This window comes from Nansenia antarctica (assembly GCF_963989245.1).
Source record: "Nansenia antarctica genome assembly, chromosome: 17".
NCBI classification, from domain to species: domain Eukaryota; kingdom Metazoa; phylum Chordata; class Actinopteri; order Argentiniformes; family Microstomatidae; genus Nansenia; species Nansenia antarctica.
In genome coordinates, this window is record NC_137687.1 from 4,873,511 (window position 1) to 4,889,604 (window position 16,094).

At 44.2% G+C, this 16,094-nt stretch overlaps 3 protein-coding genes across 4 annotated transcripts in view; 2 read left to right on the forward strand and 1 right to left on the reverse strand.

Moving 5' to 3' along the window:
• Positions 1-1,074, forward strand: part of nphp3 (nephronophthisis 3) — a gene marked incomplete at its 5' end in the record, with an annotated part of 23,542 nt that extends 22,468 nt beyond the window's left edge. Inside the window, one exon of the mRNA XM_080547461.1 lies at positions 899-1,074. Coding sequence (XP_080403587.1) covers positions 899-1,067 — 169 coding nt within the window. The 3' untranslated portion in view covers positions 1,068-1,074. The remainder of the gene's footprint in view (positions 1-898) is intronic.
• Positions 1,075-2,922: 1,848 nt separating this feature from the next.
• On the reverse strand, positions 2,923-6,988 carry uba5 (ubiquitin-like modifier activating enzyme 5). Of its 2 annotated transcripts, XM_080547462.1 has the most exons (12): positions 6,729-6,988; positions 6,351-6,396; positions 6,161-6,250; positions 5,924-6,033; positions 5,729-5,815; positions 5,461-5,545; positions 5,227-5,331; positions 4,941-5,068; positions 4,512-4,647; positions 4,268-4,346; positions 3,780-3,886; positions 2,923-3,023 (listed from the first exon to the last, which is right to left on the reverse strand). In XM_080547462.1, the coding sequence occupies exons 1-12, from the start codon at positions 6,902-6,904 to the stop codon at positions 2,946-2,948; spliced, it is 1,227 nt and encodes a 408-aa protein (XP_080403588.1). In that variant the 5' UTR covers positions 6,905-6,988; the 3' UTR covers positions 2,923-2,945. The 2 variants fall into 2 exon arrangements, with proteins under 2 accessions (XP_080403588.1, XP_080403589.1); XM_080547463.1 differs by lacking the exons at positions 6,351-6,396; positions 6,729-6,988 and having other exon boundaries at positions 6,166-6,252.
• A 645-nt stretch (positions 6,989-7,633) lies between these two features.
• acad11 (acyl-CoA dehydrogenase family, member 11) overlaps positions 7,634-16,094 on the forward strand; it is a 36,072-nt gene continuing 27,611 nt past the window's right edge. The window contains exons 1-12 of the mRNA XM_080547206.1: positions 7,634-7,763; positions 7,936-8,035; positions 9,017-9,142; positions 9,685-9,846; positions 10,000-10,164; positions 10,695-10,836; positions 11,518-11,639; positions 11,856-11,962; positions 12,643-12,748; positions 13,034-13,111; positions 14,331-14,469; positions 15,520-15,627. Of these exons, the coding sequence (XP_080403332.1) occupies positions 7,639-7,763; positions 7,936-8,035; positions 9,017-9,142; positions 9,685-9,846; positions 10,000-10,164; positions 10,695-10,836; positions 11,518-11,639; positions 11,856-11,962; positions 12,643-12,748; positions 13,034-13,111; positions 14,331-14,469; positions 15,520-15,627 (1,480 nt within the window). The 5' untranslated portion in view covers positions 7,634-7,638. The remainder of the gene's footprint in view (positions 7,764-7,935; positions 8,036-9,016; positions 9,143-9,684; positions 9,847-9,999; positions 10,165-10,694; positions 10,837-11,517; positions 11,640-11,855; positions 11,963-12,642; positions 12,749-13,033; positions 13,112-14,330; positions 14,470-15,519; positions 15,628-16,094) is intronic.

The window sequence follows — 16,094 nt, forward strand, 5'->3', positions numbered from 1 at the left end:
GAACGCCGGTTCGCGTTCGCGTTCGGAAACCTCCGAACGTTGGCGCTGTCTGACGAACGATACACTGGTATGAACGCGGGCTCGTTCGCCAGACAGCACCAACGTTCGGAGGTTTCCGAACGCGAACGCGAACCGGCGTTCGGAACTGCCGGTGTGAAAGCCCTAACTGATTCCCACGGGTCCTTGAAATCCTTGAAAGTGTGGGGAAAAAAATCAAGGTCTTATAAGTTTTTTAAAATAGACATGGCTTGACGTTACAATTCTAGGTTCTATCTCCATCAAAATTGAGTTTTTTACATACCGGTAATCTGATCCATTAGGTGTTTATTAATGCCTGTGTGGTGTTATTTTTAAAATGTTGACATTTTTTACTTAGTAATTAATAAAATACAAAGGTTCCATCTCACAAAACATAATGGAATGTAAAAACTTTGACGCTCAATATCTCTGTACTACCCTAAACGGAGATAGAACCTTTATAAAAAGCTCACGATGGGTCATTGAAAGTGCTTGAATTCCCCTCTCTCTCTCTCTCTCTAAAAAAAAATAATATATATATGCAAAAATGTTTTACTTAGCTCGTCAACTAGTAAATAAGTCTCTGTATTGCTTAACTTTACACATATTTCACAATATATTGTTTTGCTGTGCTGTGGTAGAGAAGGCAAGAGACCATCTAGTGTTCACACATTCAAGCCTCTCTTTTTAATTGTTGTCTGTGAGCGGATAGTTCCTATTATATAAATTCTCATCTGAATCTGTCTCAAACTATGCCGTGTGTGTTGGGTCCTTGAATTTGAGGGAATTGAGTCTTGAAAGTCCTTGAAAGGTGCTTGAATGTGATGTTTCAGAAGGTGTGGGGAACCCTGAGTCATGTTCTCCTCTCCCTCTTGCCCAGTTACGAGGAGGGGGACTTTGAGAAGGCAGCGGAGCTCTACAAGCGAGCCATGGAGATCAAGGAGGCGGAGCCGTCGCTGGTGTGTGGTAAGGCTCCGTCCCGCCACTCGTCCAGCGGAGACACGTTCAGCCTGCGAGGCCCCGCCCCCCTCCCACACGCCCCCAGGTGACTCCGCCCCCCAGCAACTCCACAACTACTTGGTTGTTAGGTTAAGTCTGACGTCACTACTTGGTTACACAACTACAACTACTTGGTTGTGAAGTCTGACGTCACGTGTGACGTTTAGCAATTTCCGGGTCCAAATGAAAAAAATTCCCCGCACCAGAGTACCAGTGTACTTAAGCGGTAGAATGACAGTTCAATCGTTTTTTTAGACTCGGATCTATTCATACAACAAGGGACACAGCACTGCGGCATTTTGAAGAGAGCGCCTCAGCCAACGTTGGACCCGGAAAACACGTCATGACTTAACAACCGAACAGAGTCAGTGTTACTGATGGAAGGGAACGTTCGTTATGCTGCTTTGAGATGGAACAGTGTCGTGGTGTCGTCAAATGTTACTGTAACTGCCATTCCGAAAGAGAAGTATGCTTTATTTAATATCTGTGAAATGTATGCGTTTGTTAAAATGTGATGTAAAGAGATATGTATTATGGATGTAATCATGTATTATTAGTACTATTATCAGTATTAAATAATGTGAAGACAACATAGCCCTTATCAGGGATTAAAACTCAGGTGGAGGAGTTTTTATTTTATTTTTTATTCCAGACACACAATAACTCAAAATGCCTGTGGCTCTGATGCTCTTATCTGACGTGTGCTCATAGAACATCGTTAATAGGAGCTGACAGATAGAATACCAGCTTGCTTCAGGTCGTTTTTCCTGCACCAATTATGCAAACAGTGCCAAGTCTATCCACATAAACTGAATCAATGCATGATCTATTCTATTTACAGTGTTTGAAAACTATGACATACCTCAAACCCAAGTTGTCTGTTGTTGGGGTTAAGTATCTCATGACCATAGTGAATTGATATCAACGATTGTAAACCATCACTGTCTGAGCAGTATTCTATAATGTGTTGACCTCATACAGGTATTTATGCAAGTTAAATGTGGGCTTGAAATCTATGCCCTGGCCCTCCTAACCTTGTGTAACCTACACTGCCTGACAAGGCGTATGAAGCCAAAGGGAACCTACGGCACCAAACCCTGCCGTTATATTGCCAAACATCATGTCCTAAGTGCATTGTCTTACTGCGCCCATGCCATTAATTGTGAAACTGAACAGGAAAAATGTCATAGTGAATGCCATAAATATAATCAACTGATTCTGTATTCTGGCTAATAAATACTTTATTGAAACAAAGTGAGTACAGAAATCTTCCATCAGTACTGTTCCAGCAGAGACCTTTTTGTTTGTGGTTTTGACAGCGGAGCGGATGACAGGAAGCAGAAAGTCAACATGTTACATGCAGAAGAAAGGTACAGTATCATTAGGTACAGTATCATTCACCACCATTCAAAATACTGAAGAAAGGGGGGGGGGGGGGGGGGGAAACAATATCAATGGCAGCGTTCACAATTAGTCCAAAAGCTGCACCTGTAGGACTGCGCTACAACAGTCTCTCCTCTTCCCTCAGTGTCAACACGACACGCGACACAAGTGTTATTCCACACACAGTATTCTGATTTCCACCTGCATGTACCTGATTCATTACATTCAGGAGAACTTTATTTTAAATACTTCCATTGACTGTTAGTAGTAGTACTTTCTCAGTTTATACTCTAATGCTTTACTGGCTAGTAAATTATTGTCCTTAGGGTAATTTGGAAATTGACAGTAGCTTTTTTTTTTCATGCATTCCCTTTTATCAACTGGAGAGAGGTGTTTCCACTAACTAAGTATTCATCCTGGGATGAGATATGATGCTTGTTTATCAAAGGGATGTGATACTGTAGGTTTACTGCAATGTTTGAAGAGATGAGGCATTGATGAGGCTGATGCATTGTCTGTTGGAGAGCAGGTAGGTGTGGTCCCAGCTACATCTTCCTCATCTGAGACATCAGCTCTTCTAGACTCTGTTCAGTCTCCTCCACGGTCTCCCCTGCTGCAGTGTCCTGACCAAGAGGGGAGACAACCGAACAACATCAGTCTCCACATACCCAAGATAAACTGACAGGGTTCCCACGGCCACACCTTCTGAAACATCACATTCAAGCACCTTTCAAGGACTTTCAAGACACAATTCCCTCAAATTCAAGGGCCCACCATGGCATAGTTTGAGACAGATGTAAATGAGAATGTATATAATACGGTAATAGGAATGACCATGAACGTTTTTTTCAAATTTAACGGGGTTATGTCGGTTTAAGATTTAGCTAACTAATTAACCGTAGTAACTAGTATGGTTGTTTTATTCCCTTCTACATGTTACCTATATTTATTTATTTATTTTTGAGAGAGAGAGAGAGAGAGGGGAATTCAAGCACTTTCAATGACCCATGTCGATTTTCAAAAACTCCGGCCTTGATTTTTTTTCTCTCAAATTCACAAACATTCAAGGATTTCAAGGACCCGTGGGAACTCTGAACTGATATTAGGGCTACCATTCTAATGTTGCCATTTAGCAGACGCTTTTAATCCAAAGCGATTTACAATTACGAATTACAGGGACATTCCCCCTGGAGTAACTGAGGGCTAAGTGCCTTACTCAACGGCACACTAGTAGTGGTGTGGTTTCAGGCGAGATTTGAACTCACAACCTTCCGATCACAAGTCCAACTCACTATCCACTAGACCACCACTACCCCCCCCCCCCCCCCCCCCCCCATTCTGACCCCTGCGCCTAGCGGGTGTGTCCAGCCTGGGCTCACCTTCTCTGGGATGGTGTAGGCCACAGTGATGCCTTCTGGGAGGTCGGGGACGGGGCCTGAGGCGGCCTGCAGCTCCTCCTGCGTCACCTCCGACACCAGCTCAATACCTGTCAGGAGGGAGGGGGGGGCGGGGCCACGGTCAGTCAACACCTGGGGCCGGTCGCATAAAGATAGACCCAGTCTTTTAAGCCCAATGCACACGGCGTGCGATTTTGTCGCACGACAACATTCGATTCCATTGTTTTGAATGACACAATGCACACGGCGTGCGATGCGATATTGTCGCACGACAACATTCGACTCTCAATTCACACCCACACACTTCGGTGGTGTGAATTGAGAATCGAATGTTGTCGTGCGACAAAATCGCATCGCACGCCGTGTGCATTGTGTCATTCAAAACAATGGAATCGAATGTTGTCGTGCGACAACCGGAGCGAAACCACCCTTTTCAAGCGGAGCATCCGTCGAGAATTTATATACTTAACCCCAATCATTGTCCTCATGCACAACCTCCTCTTCCACCACCACTTGTACTTCCTTTTTGGGCCGTTCCGCCTCTTTCCTCTGGGGACCAAAAAAGCACATAAACAGACATGCATTTATAATGTTATGGGAGAGCATCCAATTCTCTCTCTCTCTCTCATTCTCTCTCATTTATAATGTTATGGGAGAGCATCTGATTCTCTCACTCACTCACTCACTCACTCACTCAATCAATCACTCACACACCTTGTATTCCTGCTGTTGTCTCCTGCAGTAGTGGTTGTCACACTGGGGGTTGGGCTTCATGGCCATGGTGGGGAAGAAGTCCTGCATGGCGTTGTAGCCGAGGTAGTGACTGACCGTGCCGAACCCCAGCAGGTATCTGACGAACACAAACCAGAGTTTGGATATCTTCCATGGGGGATGAAAAACCTATAACAGTCAATCATGTGATGGCTGGTTTGTGAGTGGTGGTAAAAACAAGCAATTGAAAAAGACCCTTTAGCCAATTGGTTGTGTTAATCGTTAATGGCTTGGCTGTTGAGAGCATCCTTAGGTTCCTTGATTGACAGGTTGTATTGATTTTCTGCCCCATAGGGGATTCTGCTGTTGCTATACCATTAGTGGTCTCCAAGGAACTGTTGGCTGTGAAGTGCAAACGATAGCAAGTCTTACTTGAGGACATTCTGGACAAGGAGGCCTGCAACCACCCCCATGGTGGTTGGTAGGCTGGCTGCACAAACCCCATCCCTCTTCAGAGTCTTCTCATCGATATTGGCAGCCACCACAAGGGGAGGGGCGCACTGTTGTGTGGAGAAGGACGTAAGTAATGCAGCACTCGAAACAACGAGTGATCGTTAAATCAGAGGCTCATGAATATTGATGAGTAATCAACATGGGTGTAGTAGAATAACAACGACATGTAAAGAGGAAAAACGAAACAGTGTGATGTGAAACGTACGGCAAAGCAAGCGGTTTCCCCGGGGATGAGGAGCTGAATGTGTCCGGACACGGCGTTCTCACTGACACCCGACTCCATCCAGATCTGACCCAGCTCATTACAGGCCTAGGGGGGGCAACGACATTACAAACAAACAAGCGTCTGAATCTGATATGCACCATTATATCTTCCATCTTAGAATGTGTTTCATGGTATAGAATGGATGGAACAACAACGGTATAGTTTGGTACTGACGGTGTTAATGGCCATCCGGGCTTCGAAGTTGTCCACGCAGCTCAACACCAGATCGACAGACTTGCCCTCCTGCAGCCCTCCGTGACTGAGGGGAGACACACAGGATTTACAAGTGAGGAGGAGTGTCAGAGAAGGGGAGCGGGGGGGCTAACATAAACAACTTGTGGAAATGTTACTGTTGAGCTAATCAATACGGGTTCGCTCTGTACAAAATGGCTGCAAGCAGAATTCGAATTCATCAGATATGAGGTCACAATACAGTTCTCACCTCACACGATCCATGAAATGTGTGAAATTGTCCATGGTGGTGATGTTGTAGTTATGGGTCTCGAACGCAACATCTGGGTTGATGTTCCTGTAGTAGAGTGTTATTGAAGAATAGAATAGAATACTCATCAAACATCTTAGAATGTTTGAACACATTTGAACATCCCGAGGTTGACGGCGGTGCAGGATGCCGTACCTGAGTGTGTGCTCCGCGGCCTCCACTTTGCTAAGGCCGGCCTGGTGAGGTTGGAAGAACAGCCTGTTCATGTTGGCCAGCTCCACTTTGTCATAGTCAAAGAGAATTAACTGTGCAAAGGAGAGAACACAAGACAAGGCAGAAGGATTCAGTGGATGTTGGGACAGCCAGGCCAGGCATTGAAAGAGCGAGACAGATTGAGAAATATCGATGGGAGTAATCTGAAGTTTGTATTACCTTACCAATGCCACATCTTGTGAGCATTTCTGCAGTCACGCTACCTACTCCTCCCACCCCAACCACAGCTACAGAGAATGTCCGGATTTTCTGTTGACCACAATCAGATAGAAATCAATGTAATACATGTCATCTATGTTGAAGTACATAACAGAATCAACAACACGACTGTCTGATATTGGTCCTTTACCTCATAGTCCTCCACAATGCCCATGCGCTTCAAAGCCATCAGACGACTGCAAAGTAGAAACACGAGGGGGGGAAACAGTTAACATGAAGCACCATATGCCAAGAGGGATGAGGCTTGTCTAGAAGCTTGCCAGGTGTATCAGTCAGTAGGCTATAACATAATATGCCTCCTATCCGTTGGTGACAGTAAGAAACGAACTGAATGAATGAATGAATGAATGAATGGTCTTTATTGTCATTAATACAGTACAGGTACCATACAACGAAATTTAGGAGGGGGGGCTCCCCTGGTGCTAGGAAAAAAATACTAAAAACAAGAGAGCCAAGGGTTTGTGTTTGTGTTTGATAAGACACACCGTTAACTGGCAAAGCTAGCTACCTGTAGGGGTTTGAATCCACCACTTCGGCACTCATCTTGTCGATCCTGGGTCTGTGATGTGCCTGTGATGGGCTGTGATCAGCCTCTCCTCCCTCCATGCTTCTCTTCTGTCTACATTTAATCAGCTCATTTTCCAGCTCCCTGACTCTCAGCTTAAGCTCTTCCACTGTGGCCATGGTTTGATTACACTGTTGTAATCAAAGGAAACCAATCAAGAAAATGTGTTGAGTCCAGGTTAGTTTTGTGGAGCTAAAGCCAAGTACACGTCTACATCCAAGCTCTTGGCATCAGCTGATGGTTGCTTCGGGGTCGCTGTCAATATGATCCGGAGGGAAACAGGAGCCAGCGAACGGTGTGAAGAAAGGTTCCTATCAGATCTCTACGGTATCTGGATATACTAAACCTCACTAGGACCAAGTCTGTCAAAATTAACAATAAAGATGTAGATAAATAAATTAATATATGAATAAATAAATGAATTAATACACACAGTAATAATGAAATACATTTCTATATTTATTTATAATAAAATATCTATTTATATTTATTATTCTTTTAGCATTCATTCTTTCTTTTCCACATTTATTTTTCCACTTGATCAGATCTGTATGCAAATATATGGGGGCGTATCTTGCATGTTGTCCACGCCCCTACGCATTTTCATTGGTTCATCTGTTGCTTTGAGCAGATCTGTTCAACGAGGTTGAAAAGTGAAAGTGACGTTATGAACGTACGTAAAACGTAACGTAACGTAAGGTCAACGTAAAGACTAGATCTGTTTAAAACATTCTCACATCAGTCCAAACACAAAGTGCAAAGCTCTGAGTCTATCCATACACACGCAGATCTGTTCATTCATGGACCCGCAACTTTGTCTTTAGCAAATAATTAAACCACAACTGAAATAAATATGGAAGACCAAACGACTCCTGTCCGGGATCAACACAAGTTCAATGTTGGAAATCTGCAACGATATCTGGCTGTCAAGACCCGAGGAGTGTCCAATAATGACACCCTCACTGTCAGACAGTACAGGTGAGTGTTCTGGTTCAATATCTGCATGTTTCAAAATCTGCATGTTTCAATATCTGCATGTTTCAATATCTGCATGTTTCAATAACTGCATGTTTCAATATCTGCATGTTTCTGCATGAGTTTGATAAGACACATAGTTTAGTGGCTTCTTCCTGTGTCTGTGTCATTCCAGTGCTGGACAGTCCAACCCCACCTTCCTGATCCAGACCCCAGAGGAGAGTTATGTCCTCAGGAAGAAACCTTCTGGGATGCTGCTACCTGGAGCTCATAAGGTCCAAACTTAACACACATGTGATGTGAAACACTGTGCAGGAATCTATTTACTGTTTAGTTTGGTGCTGTAAATAATAATAATACATTTTATTTATGGGCGCCTTTCAAGGCTCTCAAGGACACCTTACAAGACAGTTTAAAACCACATATCAAAACATTAAAATCAACAAAGCAAAATGAGATAAAAACAGCAAAATCAGATATAACAGCAAACAAAATACATGAGATCAAACCAAGTAAGCCGTTGTGAAAAGGTGTGTTTTAAGACAGGATTTGAAAGTGGTGAGAGTGTCAATATTGCGTAAGTTGGGGGGCAGAGAGGTCCAGAGTGTTAGGTGGCAGAGAGTTCCAGAGTGTTAGGTGGCAGAGAGTTCCAGAGTGTTAGGAGACAGAGAGTTCCAGAGTGTTAGGTGGCAGAGAGTTCCAGAGTGTTAGGAGACAGAGAGTTCCAGAGTGTTAGGAGACAGAGAGTTCCAGAGTGTTAGGAGACAGAGAGTTCCAGATTGTTAGGAGACAAAGAGTTCCAGAATGTTAGGTGGCAGAGAGTTCCGGAGTGTTAGGTGGCAGAGAGTTCCAGAGTGTTAGGTGGCAGAGAGTTCCAGAGTGTTAGGTGGCAGAGAGTTCCAGAGGCGGGGAGCAGAGCGGCTAAAGGCTCTAGATCCCATAGTAGTCAGGCGGGCAGAAGGTATGACAAGTCTGTTGGCAGAGGAGGATCTGTGCGAGTAAGAAGGAGTTCATAGAGGTATGAAGGTTGCTAGGTTACGGAGAGCCTTAAAGGTGAGAAGGAGAATCTTAAAACGAATACGGAATTTGATGGGGAGCCAGTGAAGTTGTTGGAGTACTGTAGTAGCGTAAATCTCTCCAGTAGAGGGAGATACAATATTTGGTATTCCAATGTCCCTTATTGATAATTTTAAAAAGGCCAGTGATGTGTTTATAGAGAGACAAGTTGACTATGATGCTTTGTTGGCTGTTTTCAGATTGACAGGGAGTATCGGGTGCAGAAGGCCCTGTTCTCCGCTGGGTTCCCTGTACCCCAGCCCCTTCTGCACTGCACCGACCCTGGGGTGATCGGAACTGACTTCTATCTGATGGAGCATGTGCAGGTAGGTTATGGCTGTACGTGTGAGTGTGAATGTGAATGGCTGTCAGAACTGCCCAGAGTCACTACCCATCTTCGGAGACTGAAGACCCATCTCTTCAGGTTACACCTGCTCCTCCTGAGACATCTACCGGTACTACCCCTCAGCACTGCGTCTACAGAGACACCCGCTTTTCCCCTTTACTGTGTCCCCTATGACTTCTACTGCCCCCCTTGTCTGTCTCTCTGTTCTCCAATGTCTATATAAAAAAATAATTTAAAAAAACGTTTCCTTCTATCACTGAGACTGCCAGAGCTAGATTACTCTTCCTGATACGACTGGTGGATTGATGATTCACTTGCTTAGTCAAATGTAATTGATTGTAAGTCGCTTTGGAATAAGGCTTCTGCTAAATGCCCAAAATGTAAATGTAAATGAATGCACTGTCCACCTAGATGCAACTTGCAGAGACGACACACAAACCCACAGTATCATATGTATGTGTTGTGTACTGCATGTGTTACTCTGACTATGAAGTCTTACTGTACCCCTCTGTGTGGTCACAGGGGCGTGTTTTCCGGGACCTTCGGCTCCCGGGGGTTAGCCCAACGGAGAGAGCAGCTCTGTACGTAGCAGCAGTGGAGGTGTTGGCCCGCCTGCACTCCATAGACCTGACTACCCTGGGCCTGGAGGGATATGGGAGAGGGGCAGGGTATTGCAAGAGACAGGTAACAACACAGACATTGTTGTCCTCCACCACAGACATTATTCATCAACTCTCATTCATCAACTGAAGAATGTTCACATTTCGGAATGTTTTCACATCGTTCAAAATGATGATGGCCGTTTTGTAATATATAATAATTCTATGCCCTTAAAAGGTGTCTACCTGGACAAAACAATACAGAGCGTCTGCCCACAAAGACATTCCGGCCATGGAGAGGCTCTCGGATTGGCTGATGAGCAACCTGCCAGCCAATGACAATGAAGCAACCCTCGTCCATGGGGACTTCCGATTGGACAACCTAGTATTCCACCCTACAGAGGTATAGTAGTATAGTAGTATAGTAGCATAGTAGTATAGTAGAGGTATAGTAGTATTGTGTGCCCTCCTCCCTTACATGCCAGTTCAAGGGGTGAATTGTGTGTGTGTGTGTGTGTGTGTGTGTGTCCAACAGTTCAATCATCTCACTGTGGTGTGTATTTGTGTGTTATATTGTGTATGCTCAGACCCAGTGACAACATTTGATGCATTCAATAATAATAATAACTTTTTATTTGTATAGCGCTTTTCCTGCAAACGTTGCAACTCAAAGTGCTCCAATCATTATATAATCATAATTCTATAATAATATATATATTATATTATATAGAATGATATATAATCATCATTTAATAATCTTTTAATTTAAAGGCAATATTAAAAAGATGGGGTTTTTAGTCTTGACTTGAACATATTTGCTGAGGTTGCATCCCTAATGTAAACTGGCAGTGCATTATTCCAAAATTTGGGTGCGTAAAATGAGAATGCAGCCTCACCAAATCTCTTCTTTTGTACATAAACTCTCCCCCCCAGGCACGTGTGGTGGCAGTGTTGGATTGGGAGCTCTCCACCACCGGGCAGCCCTCTGCAGATTTAGCCTACTTCATCATGCCCCACTACTGGCCCACAGGCCTCAACCTCCTCAGCACCATGGGCAGCATGGTGGGCGTGGAGGGTATGACCTTTCACCTCTTTAATCCATACTCAGGGTTCCCATGGGTCCTTGAAATCCTTGAAAGTTTGTGAATTTGAGAAAAAAAATCTAAATCAAGGCCTTAAAAGTTTTTGAAAATAGACTTGGCTTATTGAAAGTGCTTGAATTTCCCTCTCTCTCTCTTTAAAAAAAAGAAAAATATATTTAATATTGTAATATGTATATTTAATATGTATACGTAATATTTGTTTTACTTTATTATAGTAGATAAGTCTCTTTATTGCTTAACATAACACAGTAACTTTACACATATTTCACGATATATTGTTTTGCTGTGCTGTGGTAGAGAAGGCAAGAGACCATCTGGTGTTCACACATTCAAGCCTCTCTTTTTAATTGTTGTCTGCGAGCGGATAGTTCCTGTTATATAAATTCTCATCTAGATCTGTCTCAAACTATGCCGTGTTGGGTCCTTGAATTTGAGGGAATTGAGTCTTGAAAGTCCTTGAAAGGTGCTTGAATGGGATGTTTCAGAAGGTGTGGGAACCCTGGATACTGTTCAATCATGACACAGTTTTAGTGTTACCTGTCTTGATTTGATAGGTTGCGTGCATCTCTGTGATTAGTATCAGTTCTGTAATCGTACACTGATGTCCTCTCTCCTCCTCCTCCTCTGTCTGTCTCTCGTCCGTGAACGGGAAGGTATACCTCCCCCGGAGGACCTGGTCTCCATCTACTGCCGTTGCCGGGGGATACCATCCTCTCTGCCTCAGATGAACTTCTACGTAGCCCTGTCTGTCTTTAAGATGGCCGGGATCGCTCAGGTCTGGTTCTGTCTCTCTCTCTCTCTCTCTCTCTCTCTCTCTCTCTCTCTCTCTCTCTCTCTCTCTCTCTCTCTCTCTCTCTCTCTCTCTCTCTCTCTCTCTCTCTCTCTCTCACAGAATGAAGAGGTGTCTCTCTCTCTCTCTCTCTCTCTCTCTCTCTCACACACACACACACACACACTCAGAATTAAGAAGGTGTTTCTCTCTCTCTATTAGGGGGTCTATGCACGCCACCTACTGGGCAATGCCAGTGCCCCTGATGCTGCCCAGTATGGCCACAGTGTGGAGCCCCTGGCCCAGGTTGGCCTGCAGATTGCACAGAGGTCAGTTCAAACCACCTGACCTGTCTGGCTGATATGAATATGAATATGCACTGTGTCTCTGTCTAATACAGTACAATCACATCATTGTACAGTTTTAACATGGGAGGGTAACTATTTGCTTGTGCTCATACAGTATGTAGTATACATACATACCATATGTACATAATAATAATAATAATAATAATAATACATTAGACTGATATATCGCTTTTCTAGACACTCAAAGACGCTTTACAAACTGAAAAGATCGGATAGTAATAATAAAAAGAAACAAAAAATAAATAAAAGAAAGTATAGGGGTCTAATTGATTTTTAGATTACTAAATCTAAGTCTAAGTGTCTTTGTAGGACAATCTACTCTGTATACTGGAATTACACCTAGATTTAGCTGTAATATATATATATATATATGATACGGTACATGTGGGAAATCGGTACATGTGGGAAAACTAGGGTTAGGGTTAGGTGCTAGGGTGCTACGGTTAAGGTTAGGGTTAGGGTTAGGGGTAGGATTAGAGTTAAGGTTAGGGTTAGGGTTAGACATGCCAGCATGTACCAAGTCACCCTAGCACCTAACCCTAACCCTAGTTTTCCCACATGTACCGTATTCCCACATGTACCGTAACATATATATATATATATATGTGTTATATAATGTGTTTATACCCCCCCCCCTCTAGGTCCCTCCCTGCTGATGATAGGAGGTTTCTCCAGACTCCTAAAGGCCAGGCTGTCCTCCAACAAGTCCACCAGTTCATGACTCAGCACGTGCTGCCTGCTCAGGAGGTCTGTGGGACAGGGGTCAGGGGTCAAGAGCATTAACAAAACAGTTGTATAAAGTCCTCCTTCCTGTCCTGTCTGAGTCAGAGTGGTTGTCTGGCTCATGACGTGCAGAAAAAAGAAAAAACTGGATGAAAATAAATGCACTTGGGCACTTCAGACACATAAAAAGACACTGTGTTTGTTTATTTAGTTTGCCCCCTAACCTCTTAAAAACCACTACACAACACATTTGTCTTCATCGCGGTGGCATCGTCTCCCCTAAGACTTCTAACGAGACGTCTCTTCCAGGAAGTGGCTGAGTACTACTCCGAACATGCCCACTCACCCCAGAGATGGCATACCCCCCGGGTGATAGAAGACCTGAAGGTAAGGAAGGCTGCGTGAAGTTCGTTCGTGGATATATGTACAGTATGTCAATGTTACGGTACATGTGGGAATACGGTACATGTGGGAAAACTAGGGTTAGGGTTAGGTGCTAGGGTGACTTGGTACATGCTGGCATGTCTAACCCTAACCCTAACCTTAACCCTAACCCTAACCCTAACCCTAACCCTACCCCTAACCTTAACCGTAGCACCCTAGCACCTAACCCTAACCCTAGTTTTCCCACATGTACCGTATTCCCACATGTACCGTAACATCAACACTTCAATAAGTGTATAAGAATAGGCTGTGATTCACCATGAATCATCATCGCCAAATCACCCAGTGTGACCCAACCAAGGTTGCTTTGTTTTCGGTTTCATTTTCCTATTTGTGTGATATTATGTAGAATCAGGGTGTAGTTGATTCTAAACAAGTAACATTCACAGAGGAAAGCTCACCAAGCTAAAGTCACTTCTGTTAAATTAGAAACCGTCTTTATTACATAAACTATCTTTATTACATGAACCTAGGTAAGGAAGGCTGCGTGAAGTTCGTTCGTGGCGTTCTCTCCAAGATTCTATTGGTTGGGGTTGTCAATACTTCAGGGGCCATTTGAATAAAGATAGACCCAGTCTTAGATCTCACTTTAAGTCAGACTTGCTATAGACTCTAAACTGTTCCTGTTGCATAAAGCTAGCCTAGGAGGGCCTAAGGTAAGACTGACTTAGATAGCCTGTCTCGCAATGCATTCTAGGTAAAATAAGACACTTGACAGAAAAAAAAACAAGGAAGATATGAGAGATAAACTACATTTTCTTCCGCTGAAAACGTCTGTATATTGGAGGAATATAATGTGGAGAAAAATATACTGCTTAGCCGTTTTAACCAGTGAAATAGTTTACCACACTGGAGTTAGCTACTAGCCTACCAGCCCTGACTCGTTCCCATAGCAACACAGCTCTTAAATCAAGCTTAGCCAGGGGGGGGAAGGAGGCTAACTTTCTAACCTCAAAATAAGTCAGTCTTATTATTTATGCAACAGGCAGTCTTAATTAGACCGGTCTAACCTGAGAATATAAGACTAGTCTAAGGCTTAGACCAGTCTTAATCTATCTTTATGCATGAAAATAGCTAGCTAGGTCTGACTCTCCAACTTCCCACAGCTGTGGCTCGCGTTTTGAGGTCAAGGGTCATACAGAGGATGTTTCTCTCATCTCAGGTGAGGGCCAGAGAGGCGGGGCTGTGGAACCTCTTCCTGCCAGCCGTCAGTGGTCTCAGTCAGGTGGACTACGCCCATATCGCTGAGGAGACGGGGCGATGCGCCTACGCTCCGGAGGTCTTCAACTGCCAGGCTCCTGGTAAGCTGCTATCTGTCCCTGCGATGGTTAACCTCCATGTTATAGGATCCATATACTCCATATAGAATATCGTGAATTATAAGGTTCTATCTCCATTTTTGTCAAAATTGAGTTTTTTTACATAATCTGATCCATTAGGTGTTTATTAATGCCTGTGTGGTGTTATTTTTTTTAAATATTGACATTTTTTAGTTAGTAATTCATAAAATACAAAGGTTCCATCTCACAAAACATAATGGAATGTAAAAACGTTGACGCTCAATATCTCTGAACTGCCCTAAACGGAGATAGAACCTTATAATTCTAAGCTCACAATATAGAATATGTCCAATGTCTAAATCAACCCCCCAGCTCCAAGCCCCCCCCAGGCACCTCTCTGTAAGGAACATGGGCTAAATGTCGTCGTCCCCCAGTGTGTCAGACCTAAGTAGCAAATGAATGGGTCTGTTATTGGGTTGGGGTTGGTCAGTACTTCAGGTCTCAATGAAACTAGCTAGCTAGGTCTGACTCTCCAACCTTCATCCATTGTTCCCCTCTCTGTCCCACCCCTCAAAACTCAAAGGCTTCGGTCACTGTGCCTTTTCACGAGCTGCCTGCACCCCGCCTCTGGAACTCTCTCCCTCAACCACTCAGAGACTCACCCGAGTCACTCCTCACTTTTAAATCCCACCTCAAAACCTACCTGTTCTCTCCCATGCTTACAGCCTCCCCTACCCCTAGCCATCTCCCCCAACCCTGCCACCCCCCCCCCCCCCCCGCTGGACACGCATACAACCTCCCCTACCCCTACCCATCTCCCCTAACCCTGCCACCCCCCCTCCCCCCCTGACATGCGTACAGCCTCCCCTACCCCTGACCATCCCCCCCCCCCTCCCCGTTCGCTAACTCTGTGTTCCATGTGCCCATGTTATCTGTTGCTTGTTGTTTCAGTGTTTTCCGTTTCTCCCATATTGCCAGCGTCTTTGAGCCTCGGAAAAGCGCTATATACATTTTAGGAATTATTATTATTATCATGAACCTCCCTCAGCCATTGTGTGTATCTCCCTGCAGACACTGGGAACATGGAGGTCCTGCACATGTTTGGCACCGAGGAGCAGAAGAAAGAGTGGCTGCAGCCCCTGCTCAGAGGAGAGATCCGCTCCTGCTTCTGCATGACCGGTACGGCCCTTTACCTGCACTGACCTCACTGACTCTTTCACCTCCCTTCCTTAACACTAGAACAGCCGTGCCTTTTTAACCTACTATAAGAGCCGCCTCAAATGACCCCCTCTTTACAATGCTCAAGCTGCTATTTACACACAACGACCACTAGTTGGTCGCTTGTAAATTAGCCTGCCTCCTACACAGAAAAACTGCGAAATAGCTTTATACTAGCTTATCCTGATGTGATTTAGAAAATGTAAGGATACTGGTTGGTAGAACGCACATATCTAGGAAAAGTCATGAAAGGAGGGTCCTGAAATTTGATCGAATGCAAAGATATAAGGAGAAAGGACACTGTGCTCGGAGTAGAGCTGAAGACAGAATCTCCAGAATGCCAGTGAGCCAGTGAAAGACTGGGAGGGAGAGATACTGAGTCAGAATGAGCAATATTCTCCTGTTTATGTTCAATATTCTCCTCCCCT